The sequence below is a fragment of the Hemiscyllium ocellatum genome, chromosome 1 (assembly GCF_020745735.1).
Source record: "Hemiscyllium ocellatum isolate sHemOce1 chromosome 1, sHemOce1.pat.X.cur, whole genome shotgun sequence".
NCBI lineage: Eukaryota > Metazoa > Chordata > Chondrichthyes > Orectolobiformes > Hemiscylliidae > Hemiscyllium > Hemiscyllium ocellatum.
Genome location: NC_083401.1, coordinates 52,770,265 through 52,789,833, shown reverse-complemented (window position 1 = coordinate 52,789,833; position 19,569 = coordinate 52,770,265). Strand labels below are relative to the sequence as shown.

General features: G+C 41.5%; 1 protein-coding gene across 2 annotated transcripts in view; it reads left to right on the top strand.

Annotated features, from left to right (window-relative positions):
- The window catches only part of galt (galactose-1-phosphate uridylyltransferase), a 77,965-nt gene that overhangs the window by 34,215 nt on the left and 24,181 nt on the right, over positions 1–19,569 (top strand). For both annotated transcript variants that reach the window (XM_060829285.1, XM_060829277.1), the window contains exon 7: positions 8,853–8,975. In XM_060829285.1, the coding sequence (XP_060685268.1) occupies positions 8,853–8,975 (123 nt within the window). The remainder of the gene's footprint in view (positions 1–8,852; positions 8,976–19,569) is intronic.

Below are 19,569 nucleotides of genomic sequence, written 5' to 3'. Positions count from 1 at the left end.
TCATTTGTCCTAATTATATTAAGACATTTCAAATGAATGTAAATTGCTAAAATTCAGTATGAATCCTCAGTAGAACAAGAGGGTACTATGGGTCAGCATGATGTACTTTCATCTCAGGAATCCGTCTTACACTGATAAGAACTCCCCTTTGCAGGAGTAGCAATCCTACCTGAAATTGCCTTGGTGGCTTTAACAAGTGGGTTTTGGTCTACAATCCAAAACTGTGTGTCTTGCAAAGGCCGCAGAAATCACGGTGCTGGAAATTAAAGAGCACCTGCTTGCTGTTTAACTTTTTAAAAATACATTTACAGTGCATCTTAAGCACCAATGTTCAGAGCTGTTTCTTATTCCTGCCTATCTAGTCACTGGGGGTGATTAATGTTCCAGCAGAGCTTGGGAATTAGATTGGGGACTTGCTGATCTAAACCAGGCAGCATCTTTAATCACTTGCCATTGGTGAAGTTGTAGAAAACATGACCCTGTTTTTAATTGGTGCCTGACCCAAGAGTGCTTGACGTTGAGAACGAATATAATATGTTGACATCTTTGAGTGTTTACCAGATGTTAATTAATCTTTTCTAAGAGGGATAATTGTAAGCATATTTTAAGGAAAATCTAGGTGCATAGATTTTGGAGAGAAATTTGTTCATGTAGTATCTAAGCAGGCTTAGCTGTGGGGCCAGTACCCACATGACATTAGTTAAAGATGACAATGAAGAAAGCTGCTTCAGCCACATTGTATATAGCCTGCAGGGCTGATTGATGTATACCTGTGTAGTCTTGCTGCCAACACTATTACGTGAACACAGCATTTGACTGTAACATTTCTGAATGAAACAGTAACTAGGTGCAAGTTCCGTTTTCTACAACTGTGATCTGATGAGTACTTAATAAGTCTACTATTTCTTTATTATTCACAGCAGCCTTACCTTCATCCATTCTTAATGGATCCACATCTCTCTCTGTCTCTCACTCTATCTCCATGTATTTCTTACCAACAAGTTTTATTTATAAATACTAGTAAACGTAAGGTCGCCATAGTCCTACTGGGCCATTGGACTGCTCTCTCATTAGAGAGAGAGTGATGACTGGTGATGGTTTTACCAGAGGGTCACCATGCCTCAGGTGAGAGGTAAGGTTTAGAAGGAGAGCCCTTCATGGTAAACTCAGCAGGCGTGGAAATTGAACCAATTTTTTTTTATTTAAACTGTGTCCTACATTAGGTTACTTACAGTGTAGAAATAGGCCCTTCAGCCAAACAAGTTCACATCGACCCACCGAAGAGCAAACCACCCAGACCCCTACGTTTATCCCTTCACCTAATACTGCAGGCAATTTAGCATGACCTATTCACCTAACCTGCACATCCTTGGACTGCGGGAGGAAACCAGAGCACCCAGAGGAAACCCACACAGACATGGGGAGAACGTGCAAACTCCACACACATTTGCTTGAGGCAGGAATTGAACCTGGGTCTCTGGTACTGTGAGGCAGCACCACTGTGAACCACTTGCCGCCGTGCTGCCCATTAATGCTGTTCATCAATGCTGTTCATCACTACAACGTAAACCAGGCATCCAGCCAACTTGTATTTATGATTTTAAAATGTTCTGTGCATTTCACGAAAGTGTCATGAATTTTCTTATAAGTATCATAAGGAAACATTAGGGCCAGTGATCAAATCCTTGTCCAAAATGATAGGAGAGAGTTGTAGCTAATTAGAAAGATTTAGGGAGCGAGATCAAGAGCTTACGGTTGAGAAATGGACATCAACAGAAGAACTAAGGATGGAAAAGGAATTAAAGGAATTCTGAATTTATGGAGGGTTTCAGGATTCGAGAATATTAAAGATGGGGTGGAGAATCTTGTAGATTTGTAAACACCACCAAGGGTATTTTAAAATTAAGGACTGGCAGGTAATGAGCATGTGAGTGATAGCTAATGGGACTTGCTGACAGTTGTGTAACAGCAGACACACTTTGAATGAAATGAAATATTTGGAGTGTGGATGCTGAGATCGGCTTGGAGAGCTTTGGAATAATTGAATTTAAAAGTTATAAGTATATGTATGAGCTGCAGATGTGCTGTGGAGGGCAAAAATATAAATTATCTGCTCAGGATCAAATAAAATCCCATAACAACTAATGAACTTTATACAGTGAGAGAATCATGGAAACAGACCCTTCAATCCAACTTGTCCATTGTTAATAAAGTTTCCCAAACTGAATTAGACCCACTTGCATGCGTTTGGTCTGTAACCCTCTTAAACCTTTCCTATTCATGTACCAATCTTCTAAATGTCTTTTAAATGTTGTAATTGTACCTGCATCTACCACTTCCTCTGGCAGCTCATCCCACATACAAACCAACTTGTGTGTGAAAAAAGCTGCTCCTCGGGTCCCTTTTCAGTCTTTCTTCTCTCACCTTAAAAATATGCCCCCTAATTTTGAACTTCCCCACTCTAGGGGAAAAGACATTTGCTGTTTGCCTTATCTGTGTTGCTCGTAATTTTATAAACTTTCATATTGTGCGTGAATTTTCTCCATGTTCATTTTCTGACAGTGATGCTAGAGGATTTGAATATTACGTATGGCAATGTGTAAGATACAAAGCTCATCCTGTTAATATCGCTGGCTGTCTGATTATAACTTCAGTACAATCTCCAGATTTCACCTCAAGTTGTCAGGAGATGCAGCCCCTTAATGTACTGAGTTACCTGGGACGGGTAAACTACTTCAGTTGCAATGATAGATTTTATTTTTGATTACAGTTATGCCAAACTGTACCCTACCCCTGCTTATTCCTGTCAAAATGTTGGTCAACTTTTTAAATTGCAGCCTCAATTCTTGAATGCTCAGGAACATAGGATCATGGGTGGGGTCACTCACCACCTTGATTATTGTATATCAGGGACCTCAGTGCCATTCTACAATCCATCCCCCCCACCCCCAAATTGTGGCTTGATGTCTAGAAATGTATTGATCTCTATCTCAAAGCATTTTAATGACTGAGTTTCGACAGTCCTCCGAGGTAGAGAATTCCAAAGATTCGCCACTCGCTAAGATAGTGGTATGTATGTGGAATGAGCTGCCAGAGGAACTTGTAGATTCAGGTATAGTTATAACATTCAAAGACACTTGGACAGGTACATGAGCAGGAAAGCTTAATTGGATCTGGGCCAAATTCAGGCAAATGGGACTAATTTAGAATGGGAAACCTGGTCTATCTGTGAAAATATTCCTCTTCGTTTCATTTTGATAACTTGCTCCTTATTCCTGTTTCTACTGGTTCTAATTCTCACCATCAGGGAAACCCCCTTTCTGCTCCATTGTGTTTGTTCCTTTTTAAGTAGTTTCTATGAGATCACCTCTCATTTTTCTAAATTCCCGAGCATTCTGGCCCAGTCTCTTCAATCTCTCCTCAAAGGAAAGTACTGTCGTCTCCAGAATTAGTCTAATGAACCTTAGTTGACCTCCTGGTCACTCGATCCTGTCATGATATAGTTTGCTTTAGCACAGTAATCTACTCCTGGACCTATAATCACATTGTATGGATTGCTTTCACTACAGCATTGCTTTTGCTACAGCTAACGAAATATCTTCTACTCTTAGCTCTTGTTGTCATTAATTCAGCTGTTTTCTTCTGTCTTGGCTTGCTATCCATGATCTCCTTGTTTACCTCTCTCTTTCTTCTGTCTGTATCTCTCTACCTCTATCTAACTGTCCACCTGTTCTCTCTTTCCAGTCTTCCTATGAATGCTACCAGACCTGCTGAGTTTGACCAGCAATCTTCATTTTTGTTTAATCTTCCTTTATGTACAGTTTGTAGTTTAAACACCAGGTGGCAGTATGACCCTATTGCTCGCAGGTGTACTGGAAAGGGAGGAGTGATTTTTCGTTTAAGAACTTACTATTCTCTGTAAATATTGTGCACTGCATATTGACTGTTTACTTTAGAGATGGTGAGAAAAACAGCAATAGAATAATAAACATACAATAGCAACATTTAGATAGGCACGTGAACAAGCAGTAGATAGAGTGATATGGATCAGGTGCAGACAGTGGGATTAGCTTAAAATAGCATTACGGTCAGTATTCACATGGTAAGCGAAAGGGCCTGTTCCTGTGCTGCACCAAAGTTTATTGTATTCCAAAAGCATCTTGGAAAAACATAAGTGCAACATAAAGCTGTAGAACAGGATAAACAAATGTAGCGAATGTAGAATTTCTGAACAGAAATATTGTGTAAGTTTATGTGTATTTGGTAGTCCCTTGGAGCATGCTTACTTGTGGGAAGAACTTGCACGTGGAATCTTTAATGTGTTAAAGTTGCTGTGTTGCAGCTATCAGATGGTTCTAGATAACCAGGAGGCATTTGAAATTTTACTGCCTGCTATAGGCATGTGAGAAGGATTTACAGATTGTGTCACCTCGCAGGTTAATTGTCAATGTGGGACCCAGAAGTGGGAATACTACCAGTACAACATAGTGTCTGCCCTATCATGCAAATATTTCCATTAAAAGTGAACAAGCCATAAGGTAAACTTGATTGTGGGAAATCATTTAACTGTTTCTAATACTAGGAGGATTAGATTCGAGGGGCAAATTCGAGGAGATGTGAGGGGCAAGTTTTATGGAGAGAGTGGTAGGAGTCTGGAAGGTGCTGCTAGGGGCATTTCAGGGACTTTTAGGTAAGCACATGAATATGCAAGGAATGGAGAGATATGGGTGAGGGACAGGCAGAAGGGATTAGTTTAATTAGGTGTCATGGTCACCACAACATTGTGAACTGAAGGACCTGTTCATGTGCTGTACAGTTCTATGTTCTAATTACTTACCAGAAATGGGTTTCTGCAATTCAAAACAATAAATGAACAAAATAGACTGTATTCTACTTAATTTATTTCATCCTTGTTTATAAGTTCACGTATTTTTATTATCTGCGCAACAAAGACAGTCTCAGACCATCAGTTCCAAACAACTGGAATTTGACAATAAATGTATTTTTGCTACATCTTGAGTAGAGTTTTATAATCCTTGGTGGGCAGGGTTGGGGTAATTAATAATAAGCACCTTTACAGAGGTCACAAGGGACAGACGACAAATTTTGATCTTGCTAATAACGTCCATATCCCATAAATAAATAAAAATAAATTTTAAAATATGGATGTCTTTTATATTTTAAAGAGGAATAATCGGTGATTATATTCACACACCAGAGGGAGCCTGTGTGATATATCTGTTAGTAATTGTTGACTGAAAATGTCTATACTCAAACTTCTGTTGGAATTACCATTATCTGTAGCCATTTACAACTACAAAAAGGAGTTCCTGTGAACTTCCAATTCTGTGGGCAGACCAGGTAATGACAATGATACATCCTCCTGGCAAGAGAACCCAGACCATGGAAACGCAAATGTTAAAATTAGAAACAAGTGGAATAAGAGCAAATACCAAAATAATTAACTTAGCGTAAAAGGTTCTGAGAGTTAGGAATGTCCTATTAGAAACTAAAGATACAGAATCATTTGGATGTGGGTAAAAAGGGATATAATGCCCTTACAGTGTAGTCATCTGCATTCATATTGCACATGGAACAGAGACGAAGTTCATAGGCATTTCAGAAATGTGGAAAAAATAGACCTCAAGCCCAGGAATGCAAAGGTAGATGGGGGCAACTGAAGATGTTCAGAAGTTAAGGAGATTGTGAAGAAGAGAAGGAAGGTGGGTGGCTTTAGACTGGATGTCTAGAGCATGGTGTCTATCAGCTATATATTTACTAAAGAGAGGAAGGAGAAGCACAAGAAACTTGCATCAAAGGTTTGGGTTATTTAGTGTTGGACTGGAGGTTGTCATGAAGATTGCGAGGAATGAGACCGTGGAGATACACGGGAGCTGAAGAATACTTAGAGAAATAAAATGTGTAAATGAAATATCCCCATGAATTAGGCATGGGGAATGCAGGCTTACAGGGATAGGGTAGCGAGGGAAAGTCTGGGTGTGCTGTTCTTCGGAGAGTTAGTATGGATTTGATGGGCTGAATGCCCTGCTTCCCCACTGTAGGGATTTTATGATTCTAAATGCTTATCTATGCATATTCTCTGTTTCCTATCTTTGAGCCAACTTCTAACCCGTGCTGTGAAGGACCTATCAATCCCAAACATTTCTAATTTGCTCACCAAGTTAACATGTGGCATCATACCAAATCTTTTCTGAGAGTCCAAGTATACAACATTCACAACATTGGTCCTATCCACTGCCTATGTTACCTCATCAAAGAATTCAGTCAAATTTGCCAGACATGACCTGTTCTTGACAAAGCCATGTTGCCTATCGTGTATTAACGTATTTTTAAAGTGTACATATTTGTGTCATCCCATTTTATGGCCTCCATCAATTTTCTTACTATTGATGTCAAGCTGACAGGTCTGTAGTTTCCTGGGTTATTCTTTGCCCCTTCCTGAAAGTATCATGTCACATTTGCAATCCTCCAGTCACCCAGGGTTAATCCTGTGATCAGAGAGGCCTGGAAAGTTTCTTCATTGGTGTGCAGCTTCTGAATTCCACATGGATCTCCAATGACACGGAATTGAGAGAACTTCATGCATCCTGCTGTGGCTGCTTTAATTTCTACGGGGTCACTGACTTGGATTAGTCCATTATATCCTATTGGGGGCCATGAGCTCCAATGCCCTTAGGTTTTGGAACTGAGGTTTTACAGCTGCGTGGCCCCTTCAAAATATTCTTCTCTGACTTTGGGCATGGTTTAGTTACCTGTTCTGAAAGCTGGTCACTACCCTAACCAGAGCTGAAAATGTGTTGCTGGAAAAGCGCAGCAGGTCAGGCAGCATTCAAAGAACAGGAACGGCACGGTGGCACAGTGGTTAGCACTGCTGCTTCACAGCGCCTGTAGACCCGGGTTCAATTCCCGACTCAGGCGACTGACTGTGTGGAGTTTGCACGTTCTCCCCGTGTCTGCGTGGGTTTCCTCCGGGTGTTCCGGTTTCCTCCCACAGTCCAAAGATGTGCGGGTCAGGTGAATTGGCCAAGCTAAATTGCCCGTAGTGTTAGGTAAGGGGTAAATGTAGGGGTATGGGTGGGTTGCGCTTCGGCGGGTTGGTGTGGACTTGTTGGGCCAAAGGGCCTGTTTCCACACTGTAAGTCTAATCTAATCTGCCATTCCTGAAGAAGGGCTTATGCCCGAAACGTCGAATTTCCTGTTCCTTGGATGCTGCCTGACCTGCTGCGCTTTAACCAGCAACACATTTTCAGCTCTGATCTCCAGCATCTGCAGACCTCACTTTCTCCACTACCCTAACCACACTTGTGAAAAGGTGAGTCTTCACGTTTTTCAGCGACTCCAACACAGTCAACAAGGTATTTACCAACTTTTTTTTTGTTCATGGGATGAGGGCATCACTGGCTGGGCCAGCATTTATTGCCCATCTCTAATTGCACAGAGGGCAGTTGAGAGTTAATTATATTGCTGTGGGTCTGGAGTCACATATAAGCCTACCAAGGATGACAGTTTCCTTCCATAAACCAATGAATCCAATCGTGAACCAGAAGGATATTTTCCTGACAATCACCAATGGTTTCATGGTCATCATTAGACTATTAATTTCAGGTTTTTATTGGATTCAAATTCCACCATCGGCTATGGCACGATTTGAACCCAGGTTCTCAAAACATTAGCTGAGTTCCTGAATTAAGAGTCCAGTGATAATACCACTGGCTATTGTATCTCCCTCTGCATATTGAATGGTACCCAGATGGGTTGAGGTGGCTTCATTTTGGCTCTAGGGTAAGTCTGAAATGCCAGCTTCCATTAAGATTAGTGAAGGAGCAAAGATTACCCTGCAGGTATTAACAAATAGAAATGTATTACATTCTAATGCTCTTGTTAAGAAAGTTAGTCAACCTCCCCACCTCAAAAGTTGCAATTCTTCCCTATTGTATTTCCCTCCATGTGAAAAAGCGAATGATATTTCAACTAAATCTGTTGCTGCAGAAGATCTTGGGCAACTCTGTTACAGGAATGCGAGGAAACCTGTACTCTTGGCTTCCAAAATTTGTGTGTGTGTGTGTGTGTGAGAGAGAGAGAGATGCACCTGGATATCTTCATGTTAGTGCAGACCCATAGTGCAACCTGGATATTGTCATATGTAGAAAATTACTTACTTCAAAGTCTCTGGTTTAATTTAACAGATCCACGTGTAACTTTTTGGGGTTAGTGTTAAGTTACTGCAGATAGAAACTATGGAACAGAAACTTAATCAATCAAAGTAAATAGAACAGGATGTTGAAAGAAAATACATAGCAAAAAAAAGTGGAAGATTTGTTTTGAAATAAGTTATTTCCTTAAAGGGATGTTCTGATCTTTCTTAAGATGTATTATTTCACCCCTCTTGCTGCTGTTTTAACTTACTTTGTACAGAGAGAGCAACTTTACATAGACAAATAGCTAAGTAGTCAATTTGGTGTCAGTTGCTTGCAGTTAATGTTTCACAAGAGATGTCAGGGTCTTGTTAGTCTCTCTTATATGCAAATCTGATTGTAAATTTACAAAATGGGAACTGAACACCATAGCTGGATTTCTGATGCTTGTAAATCATCGGTCTGTGATACCATGATTGCCAATCAGCTCTTATTTCTCTTCTGAATGCTCAATTCCTGTCTTGGTACATGCATGAGAAAAATGTAGCTTTTTAACAGTTGTGTACTTTTATGAAGGATCAAATATTGTTGGTCATTAGCCAGTTACATTTGGTCTTCAGATGTGTTCACAAGCTCACATTTACAGTTTTATCTATGTTTGGTCATTTTCACCAGAATTATTTTTCTATCTTTCAGGTGTGGGCCAGTAGTTTTCTTCCCAATGAGCCAAAAATAGCTGATCAGACACAACGGGACCATTACAAAAGCCACAAAATGCCAATGCTGGTGGAGTATGCCAAGTTAGAGTGTCAAAATAAGGTTTTTAATATGTTCTGCAATTCCATAGTGTTTTATTTTGTGAGATGTGATTTTACATGCATGTTTACTTCACTGTATATATGTAATTAAATTGTGTAATGAGGAAATGAAAATGAATGGAGTTTAAGTCATGCCTTTCATCACAGGAAAATAGGCATCATGCTCAGTAATTTAACTGTCTTTGTAAACTGTTCTATTCACTGGACCTTTAGTGTTTGTAGGCTTGTCATGTTTTGTTTCAAATGTTCCCTCTCGGCATGTATTCATTTAAGCTGAATGTGAAATGTTGTAGTCATTTGTTTCAAGGCTTTTGTTTATATTGCATTCCATTTCCACTATTTCAAAAAGATTACAAATATCCATGCTGAAAAATCCCTGTATATTTATCTCCCCATTGTATGTGAATACATTGATTTTCCTCAAGCTGCCCTCGTGACTTGGTCATGGGTCTGATGTCTTATATCAGCTTCACTCCATAACTGGTTATGAAACAATACACAGGAAAAGACTTGCACCCAGATTGAGTGGGTCTCTTGTTTCGACAGTCCTGTGAAAGCTAACCTGTATAGCTTTTCACAATTAATATTCCTCTGAGACACAGAGCTTGCTATGAGGGGACTCTGCCCTGTATTTTCCTTCATTTTCTGAAATATGCTGATTTTTAATCGGGATAATGGTTGAAGATTTAAGAAATTTTCTGATGATTAGGCCATTCATGTGTAATTCCTTCCTTCTAAAAACAAGAGAGAAACTGCCTCTGTATCATTGCCACATTGATAAATTACTTGACATTGATTTGACTCTAGCTTCCTTCATCATAAATTAGTGACTAACTGATGTAAAGTCCAGATCTTGTACCCAAGGTGCTAGTTTATTACAGACCTGTGCTCAATCAGGAATAATTACTAATTGAAATGGACATGTTACTTGCATAATTGTATCATGGTCTTCTCATTGAACCAGTTAACATGGATGTAATGCATTCATCTGATACATTCATTTAGATTCTTTTCTACAAAGAAATTGCATAATTATGATAAATATAGAAATGTGCATGTTGTTCATGGCAGAGATCAGTTAATAGACATCATGTGAAGAATTGATCAAGAAAGTATTGGATTTGTTCAGTCTCATCTCTATGTTGTGACAGCAAAAATCTGAAGGCAAGACAGGCTGCCTTTATTTCTGAAAAGAGCTTTTATTGTTTTAACAACAAATTTAAGCAATTTATTGAAGAATGTGGTGAATTTCAATTTGTTAATAGTCTTTGGAATTGCATACCTGTGTCTACTTAAGATTTGATCCTTCGGAAAGGTACAGAAAGTAACTTTCCAAAAGAGTGCAACCAAAAATACAGAACATGTACAAATATTAGTGTTCAAATACTTTAATGTACTTTTTATTTACTCATGAGAAATGGGAATCGCTGGCTGGCCAGCATTTATTGCCTGTCCCTAGTGGCCCTTGAGAGGGTGGTGGTGAGCTGCCTTCTTGAAACGCTGCATGTGCTGTAGATTGACCCACAATGCCATTAGGGAGGGAATTCCAGGATTTTGATCCAGTGACAGTGTGGAAATGGCAATATATTTCCAAGTCAGAGTGGTGAGTGGCATGCAGGTGGTGGTGGTGGTGGTGGTGATCCCATGTATCTGATGCCTTTGTCTTTCTAGATACAAATGGTCATGGGGTTTGGAAGATATTATAGGGCCTGGCCCATATCCCTCCACACCCTTCCTATTCATATATCCATCCAAATGCCTTTTAAATGTTGCAATTGTACCAGCCTCCACCACTTCCTCTAGCAGCTCATTCCATACACGTACCACCCTCTGTGTGAAAAGGTTGCCTCTTAGGTCCCTTTTATATTTTCCCCTCTCACCTTAACCCTCTAGCTCTGGACTCCCCGATCCCAGGGAAAAGACTTTTTCTATTTATCCCAGCCATGCCCCTCACAATTTTGTAAACCTCAAATGTCATTCCTCAGCCTCCGACGCTCCAGGGAAAACAGCCCCAGCCTGTTCAGCCTCTCCCCATAACTCAAATCCTCCAAATCTGACAACATCCTTGTAAATTTTTTCTGAACCCTTTCAAGTTTCACAACATCTTTCCGATAGGAAGGAGACCAGAATTGCACGGAATATTCCAACAGTGGCCTGACCAATGTGGCCTGACCACAGCGGGTGGTACAGCCGCAACATGACCTCCCAACACCTGGACTCTATACTCTGACCAATAAAAGAAAGCATACCAAATGCCGCCTTCACTATCCTATCTACCTGCGACTCCACATTCAAGGAGCTATGAACCTGCACTCCAACGTCCCTTAGTTCAGCAACACTCCCTAGGACTTTACCATGAAGTGTATAAGTCTTGCTAAGATTTGCTTTTCCAAAATGCAGCACCTCGGATTTATCTGAATTAAACTCCATCTGCCACTTCTCAGCCCATTGGCCCATCTGATCAAGATCCTGTTGTAACCAACCTTCTTTGCAGTCTACTACACCTCCAATTTTGATGTCATCTGCAAACTTACATTGGTCAGAGTACTGAGTACAGGAGTTGGGAGGTCATATTGCAACTGTACAGGACATTGGTTAGACCACTGTTGGAATATTGCATGCAAATCTGGTCTCCTTCCTATTGGAAAGATGTTGTGAAACTTGAAAGGGTTCAGAAAAGATTTACAAGGATGTTGCCAGGGATGGAGGATTTGAGCTATAGGGAGAGGCTGAACAGGCTAGGGCTATTTTCCCTGGAGCATTAGAGGTGAAGGGGTGCCCTTATAGAGGTTTACAAAATTGAGGGGCATGGAGAGGGTAAATAGGCAAAGTCTTTTCCCTGGGGTGGGGAGTCCAGAACTAGAGGGCATAGGTTTAGGGTGAGAGGGAAAAGATATAAAAAGAGACCTAAGGGGCAACTTTTTCCACACAGCGGGTGGTATGTGTATGGAATGAGTTGCCAGAGAAAGTGATGGAGGCTGATACAATTGCAACATTTAAGAGGCATTTGGATGGGTATATGAATAGGAAAGGTTTGGAGGGATATGGGCCGGGTGCTGGCAGGTGTGATTAGATTGGGTTGGGATATCTGGTCAGCGTGGACAGGTTGGACCAAAGGGTCTGTTTCCATGCTGTACATTTCTATGACTCTATACCTTTTATGCTCGCTTTCAAATCATTTATGTAAATGACAAAACATAGAGGACCCAGCACCGATCCTTGTGGCACTCAACTGGTCACAGGCCACCAGTCTGAAAAACAACCCTCCACCACCACTCTGTCTTCTATCTTTGAGCCAGTTCTGTAGCCAAATGGCAAGTTCTCCCTGTATTCTGTGAGCTCTAACCTTGCTAACCAGTCTCCCATGGGGAACCTTGTCAAACACCTTACTGAGGTCCATATAGATCCCATCTACCACTCTGACCTCATCAATCCTCTTTGTTACTTCTTCAAAAATCTCTATCAAGTTTGAGACATGATTTCCCACACACAAAGCCATGTTAACTATCCCTAATCAGTCCTTGCCTTTCCTTATACATGTACATCCTGTCCCTCAGGATTCCCTCCAAAACCTGCCCACCACTGATGTCAGCCTCACTGGTCTATAGTTCCTTGGCTTGTCTTTCTTGAGGGATATTTTGTGAATTTTGCGTCTTGCCTTGTGGATAATACACATTTCTGTTATTGAACATCAGCGGTGGAGAGCGTGAATGCTTATGGATTTGGGGCCAATCAAGTGAACTGCTTTGTCCCACAGGGTGTCTAACTTTGTGATAATTGTTGGAGCTGGACCCAAGTAAATGGGGAAGAATCCATCACACTCCTGACTTGTGCCTCATAGATGGTGGATAGATTTTAGGAAGTCAGGAGTGAGTTACTCGTCACAGAGTTACTATCCTCTAACCTGCTCTTGTAGCCACTGTGTTTATGTGGTGAGTCCAGTTGAATTTCTGATCAACAGTATCCCCAAGGATATTGATAGTGAAGGATTCAGTGAAGATAACACCATTGAATGTTAAGGAGTGGGTGTGAGGTTGTCTTTTATTGAAGATGGTCATTGCCTGGCACGTGTGGCGGGAATGTCACTTGCCTCTTGTCCACTCAAAACTGGATGTTGTCCAGGTCTGTTGTGTATGAACATGGACTGCTTTGGTATTTAAGGAGTCACGAACAGTGCTGAACATTGTGCAATCATTGACAAACATCCCCACTTCTTACCTTCTGATATAGCGAAGATCATTAATGAAGCAGCTGAAGATGTTTGAGCCTAGAACATGACCCTGAGGAACTCCTACAGAGATATTCTGGAGCTGAGATAATTGACCTCCAACAACCATAGCCATCTTCGTACATGCCAGATGTAACTCCAACCAGAAGACACTCTGCTCCTGATATACATTGATCCCAGTTTTGCCAGGGCTCCTTGATGCCACACTTAATCAAATGCAGCCATGATGCCAAGGGCTGTCACTCTCACCTCACCTCTGGAATTCAGCTTTTTTGTCCATGTTTGAACCAAGGCTGTAATGAAGTCAGGAGCTGAGTGGCGCTGATGGAACCCAAACTTGGTGTAATTGAGCAGGTTATTGCTGAGCAGATGCTGCTTGATAGCACTGTTGATGACACCTTCCATCACTTTACTGATGATCAAGAGTACACTGTTGGGGCGGTAATTGGCTCGTTGGTTTTGTCCTGCTTTTTGTTTACAGGCATTCCTGGGCAGTTTTCCACATATCAGATGCTAGTATTCTAACTGTATTGGAAGAGCTTGGCTAGAAGTGTGGCAACTTCGAGAGCACTAGATTTAAGTACTATTGCCGGAAAGTAGTCAGGGCCCATTGCTTTTACAGTATTCGGTGTCTGCAACCAGGTCTTGATATCAAGTGGGGTGATTCAAATTGGTTGAAGACTGGTATCTGTGTTGCTGGGAAGCATTGGAAAAGATCAAGATGGATCATCCACTTGACACTTTTGGCTGATGCTTGCTGTGAATTCAGCTGAAGCCTTTTTTTTTGCATTGATATATTGGGCTCTTCCATTGACAATGGGGATATTTGTGAAGTTGCCTCCTCCTGTAAGTTGTTTAATTGTCCACCACCATTCTCAATTGCATGTGGTAGAATTGCTGAGCTTAGATCTGATCCATTCATATTTGGATTGCTAAGCTCTGTTAATAACTTGCTGCTTAAGCTGTTTGTCATGCAAGTAGTCCTGTTTGGTAGATTCACCAGGTTGATACCTCATTTTTAGGTGTGTCTGGTGCTGCTCCTGGTATGCCCTCCTGCACGCTCCATTGAACCAGGGTCGATACACTGGCTTGTTGGTAATGTTTGATTGAGGGATATGCCAGGCCATGTGGTTGCAGATTGTGTTGGAGTACAATTCTGCTGCTATTGATGGCCCATAGTATCTCATGGATGTCCAGGCTTGGTTTGCTAGATTTGTTCAAAATCTGTCCCATTTAGCACGGTGATTGTGCCACACAACACGATGGAGATCATTCTCAATGTGAAGGTGGGACTTGGGACTTGGTCTCATAAGGACTGTGCTGTGGTCACACTTAGCTTTATTGTCAAGGACGGATCATCTGCAGTCAGCAGGTTGGTAAAGATGAGTTCAAGTATGGTTTTTCCTCACCGCTTGCCACAGGACCAGTCTAGCAGCTCTAACTTTTAGGACCAACCTGATCAGTAGTACTGCTTCCAAGCCACTCTTGGTGGTGGAGATTGAAATCCTCCACCCAGGGTACATTTTGCACCCTTGCCACTCTCAGTGCTTTCTTCAAGAGTTGTCCAAGATGGAGGAGTTATGATTCACCATCCAGTGAGGACATTACTTGGTAATCAGTTGGAGGCTTCCTTGCCCATGTTTAACTTGAAGCCACATGAGACTTCTTGGGGTCCAAAAGCAATATGGAGAACTGCCAGGATAACTCCCTGCTGACTGTATGACACTGTGCTGCCACCTCTCTTAGGTCGGTCTTGCCAGTTATATAGGACAGATGCAGGGTTGGTGATGATGATATCTGGGATATTGTTTATTAGGTATCTTTCTGTAATTATGACCATTTCAGGCTGTCGCTTGACTAGTCTGTGAGAAAGTTCTTCCAATTGCAGCACTAGCTGCAGTGAGAAAGACTTCGCAGGGTCGATGGGGCTGTTTCTGCTGTTGTCTTTTCCGCTGGCTAGATCAATGCTAAGTGATCTGTCCAATTTCATTTCTTTTGTTAAGACTTTGTAGTGATTGATGCAACTGAGGGGCCTGTTCGGTCATTTCAGAAGTTGGTTAAGAGTTAACACATCTTGAGGGACATTAATGATCTGGATGTTTTCCGACAATGGTTTCATGGTCATCAGTAGGTTCTTGATTCCAGTTCTGTTTTATTGAATTCATTTTGCACCATCTGCTATAGTAGGAATTGAACCCAGGTGCCCAGAACACTAGCTGAGATAGAGGATTAATAGTCTAGCAAAAATAACGTTTGGCCATCAAATCCCCTACATCTGTTGAAGAAAGTTTGGAATCAGCCAAGTATCTGGAAACCATGTTATTTAAATTTAGACAGACAGAAAAACCTGGAATTCCTGAAATCTTAAGACGTTGAAACGGTGGAGAGTAAGTGAAAGCACAAAGGACTGAGGAAATTCTGGTATTAATGACCAGAAACTGATTTGTAAGTTATGCTCAAATTTCCAAAATATTTTCTTTCTGTTTTATTGTACATCACCTTTTCCTGGAATGAGATGAAGTGAGTGAGATGCAAGTAGCTGGGACACTTATTACAGCTGGGACAGGTGATGAGGTGTCCTGAGTGAGTGAGTAGAGCCGAATGTGTTAATAGTTGTGAGGGATTGTACGGGTGAGAACAAGTGAGTAGAGATGCTGAATTGAACAGTATGTTAGACCTGATCCTTGGTGGGTGTTCGGTGCACTAGCAGAGATATAATGTCAGGTAGCAGAGAAAAGGTGTGGCACTTATACCACAGAAAGCTTTCCGAATGGTTGTGATGGCATTGACCTACCTGGTAGCGTTTGGTGATGTGGTCTCCTAATCCTGCTGCTGGGAAAGAGGATGGCCATTTTCAGCACTAATCGGTCCCCCAGAACCACCAGGTCTCTAACTGCTAAGTGCCAATTTCTCGTGGTTTGCCGTGCCAGGGGTAAAAAAAATGAACCATGAAGGGCTGCTCCAGAGTGTCGATGCTTGACCAGATGCATAATGGCTTTTTTAAATACAGCATTGGGATATCCTGTGATTACTTGAACCAGTGCTGGTGAGTGCTTCCTCATATGGCAAATGGAAAAACCCAGCTTGTGTCAGATGGGTGGGGCTCCATAAGGGAGTGATGCCTGACTAGTGAGGTGAAGTTGGGGTAAAATCATGAACAAACATCCTCAGCCTGTGGAGAAAACCCCTCCGTGGAACTCACAAAATAACCCTTTGCTAATTTCTGGTAAGATTCAGCCCAAGGTTTCTAACATTTTCTGCCTTTATTCTATACATTGATGTTTCTTTACAGATTGTTCTTAGAGAATGAAAATTACTTCAAATGCAAAATTAACTTTTACAGTGAGTGCTAAAGTTATGTTGTTTAGGAAGGCAAGTGTCAAGAAAATTTCATGCTGTCTTTTTCAAATATTGATCAAGAATATTAACTAGTTTTAAAATGTTTGGCAGGGAGTGTATCCATGATATCTAAGATTACCTTGTGTAATGCTTAAACTACTTAATAATGGCCAATAGTGTTGGAAATAGTAGTATTTCACATACATAGAGGACTGGCTAATTAGAAGACTGAGAGTTGGAGTTTGGCAGCATTTTCAGGATGGCAATCGGTAAGTAGTCCTGGAGTCAGTTATTCACAATTTATACAGAAGACTTGAATGAAAAATGTACAATGATTAAGTTTGCGGATGATCCAAAAATAGGTAGGAATGCATATAGGGAGGACAACACAGAATGTCTGTGGAGAGATATGGACAGATTAAATGTGTAGGAAAATCCTTGGCAAATGGAATACAATGTGGGGAAATGTGAGATTACATATTTTGTTTTTCAGGCTGAAGTCCTGTGACCAGTGCGGTGCCACAAGGATCGGTGTTGGGTCCTCTACTTATTGTCATTTACATAAATGATTTGGATGGGAGCATAAGAGGTACAGTTAGTAAGTTTGCAGATGACACCAAAATTGGAGGTGTAGTGGACAACGAAGAGGGTTACCTCAGATTACAACAGGATCTGGATCAGATGGGCCAATGGGCTGAGAAGTGGCAGATGGAGTTTAATTCAGATAAATGCGAGGTGCTGCATTTTGGGAAAGCAAATCTTAGCAGGACTTATACAATTAATGGAAAGGTCCTAGGGAGTGTTGCTGAACAAAGAGACCTTGGAGTGCAGGTTCATAGCCCCTTGAAAGTGGAGTCGCAGGTACATAGGATAGTGAAGAAGGCGTTTGGTATGCTTTCCTTTATTGGTCAGGGTATTGAGTACAGGAGTTGGGAGGTCATGTTGCAGCTGTACTGGACTTTGGTTAGGCCACTATTGGAATATCGCGTGCAATTCTGGTCTCCTTCCTATTGGAAAGATGTTGTGAAACTTGAAAGGGTTCAGAAAAGATTTACAAGGATGTTGCCAGGGTTGGAGGATTTGAGCTATGGGGAGAGGCTGAACAGGCTGGGGCTGTTTTCCCTGGAGTGTCGGAGGCTGAGGGGTGACCTTATAGAGGTTTACAAAATTATGAGGGACATGGATAGGATAAATAGACAAAGTCTTTTCCCTGGGATCAGGGAGTCCAGAACTAAAGGGCATAGGTTTCAGGTGAGAGGGGAAAGATATAAAAGAGACCTAAGGGGCAACTTTTTCATGCAGAGGGTAGTACGTGTATGGAATGAGCTGCCAGAGGATGTAGTGGATGCTGGTACAATTGCAACATTTTAAGAGGCATTTGGATGGATATATGAATAGGAAGAGTTTGGAAGGATATGGGCCGGGTGCTGTCAGGGGGGACTTGATTGGGTTGGGATATCTGGTCGGCGTGGACGGGTTGGACCGAAGGGTCTGTTTCCATGCTGTACATCTCTACAGACCGAGATAGCGATTATCAGTGGACTGTTAATTCAGAGGCCCAGGTGATATTCTGGGGACCTGGGTTCGAATCCCACCCTGGTGATGGTGAAATTTTAATTCAATAAAAATCTGGAATTAAGACTCTAATGATGATCGTGAACCCATTGTAGATTGTTGAAAAAACCCATCTGGTTCACTAATGACCTTTAGGGAAGGAAACTGCCCTCCTTATCTAGTCTGGCCTTCATGCAACTCCAGACCCACATATTTCAACTCTTAACTGCAATTAGGGGACATTAAATGCTGGCCTAGTCAGTGATACCCTCATCCCGTGAATTCAGGAAAAAAAGAGGGTTGTCAAGGGAGTGTCATTAAATATATTCCAGGTTGAAACAGACCGACTTTTAATCAGGTAAAGTTAACAATAGTTATGGGAAAAGGCAGGAAAATGGACTTGAGGATTATTAGATCAGACTCAATGGCTGAATGGCCTACATATGGTCCTCTGCCTTATGGTCTTAGACTTAGGGTGGAATCTTATTGGCAACTTGAAAGATGTAAATAATGAGGAGAAATCTTGGCAGTATCATGTGAGAGGTGTGGTACAACCTGTCTTGATGTTGGGAGCAATGTGCTGCATCTTTCTGAGTTGGGGCGAGATTCCTGCTAGAGTAAGGTGTAAGAGATTATACCTTCTTCCTTTTCTATATTTTTGATTGTGGACTGACAAGAGGAAAGGTCTATTTTGAAAACCAAGGTCTATGGAATAGATTATGTACTTTTACAATAATCGTCAGTTAACTTTTGAAGTGGTATTTACACTGCTTTTAGTTCAAGCAGTGGGAGAAGTTATTATAGATAGCTGGTACGCAGTGGCGGGGGGGGGGGGGGTGTGGTGTGGTTTGATAGGCTGCAAGTTGCTGATTGTTCTGTGGAGCGGTGACTAGCTGTTGATAATAAAGGCTTTCTGCCTGCCAAAGGCTATTTGATTAGCTCCGACGGTGGTATGATGGCTCAGTGGTTAGCATTGCTGCCCCACAGCCCAGGCACCCAACTTTGGGTGACTGTCTGTGTAGAGTTTGCACATTCTCCCCATGTCTTTGTGGGTTTGCTCCAGGTGCTCTGGTTTTCGTCTAAAGTCCAAAGATGTGCATGTCAGGTGGGATTGGCTGTGGTAAATTACACATAGATGTGTAGGCGAGCTAGATTTGCCCAAGGAAAGATTAAGTGGGTCTGGGTGGGATGCTCTTCCATGGGTTGGTGAGGACTTGATGGGCTAAATGGCCTGTTTCTACACCAACACTGGGAATCTGACCTCTATTTTCCCTTTATCAGTTACTGTAAGCTGTGGCTTTCAGTCAGGAAATGCACCAAAACTGACACTGCCAAAAAATGAAAGTTAAGCCCTTATTCTTAGTAGCTTCCACATCTAGAGATGGATGAAGCAGGATATCTGATTCAAGAAATATTCTGACTTCCAGCAATATGCATTGGGAAAAGTACATGTATTTTTTTGTACATAAGAATT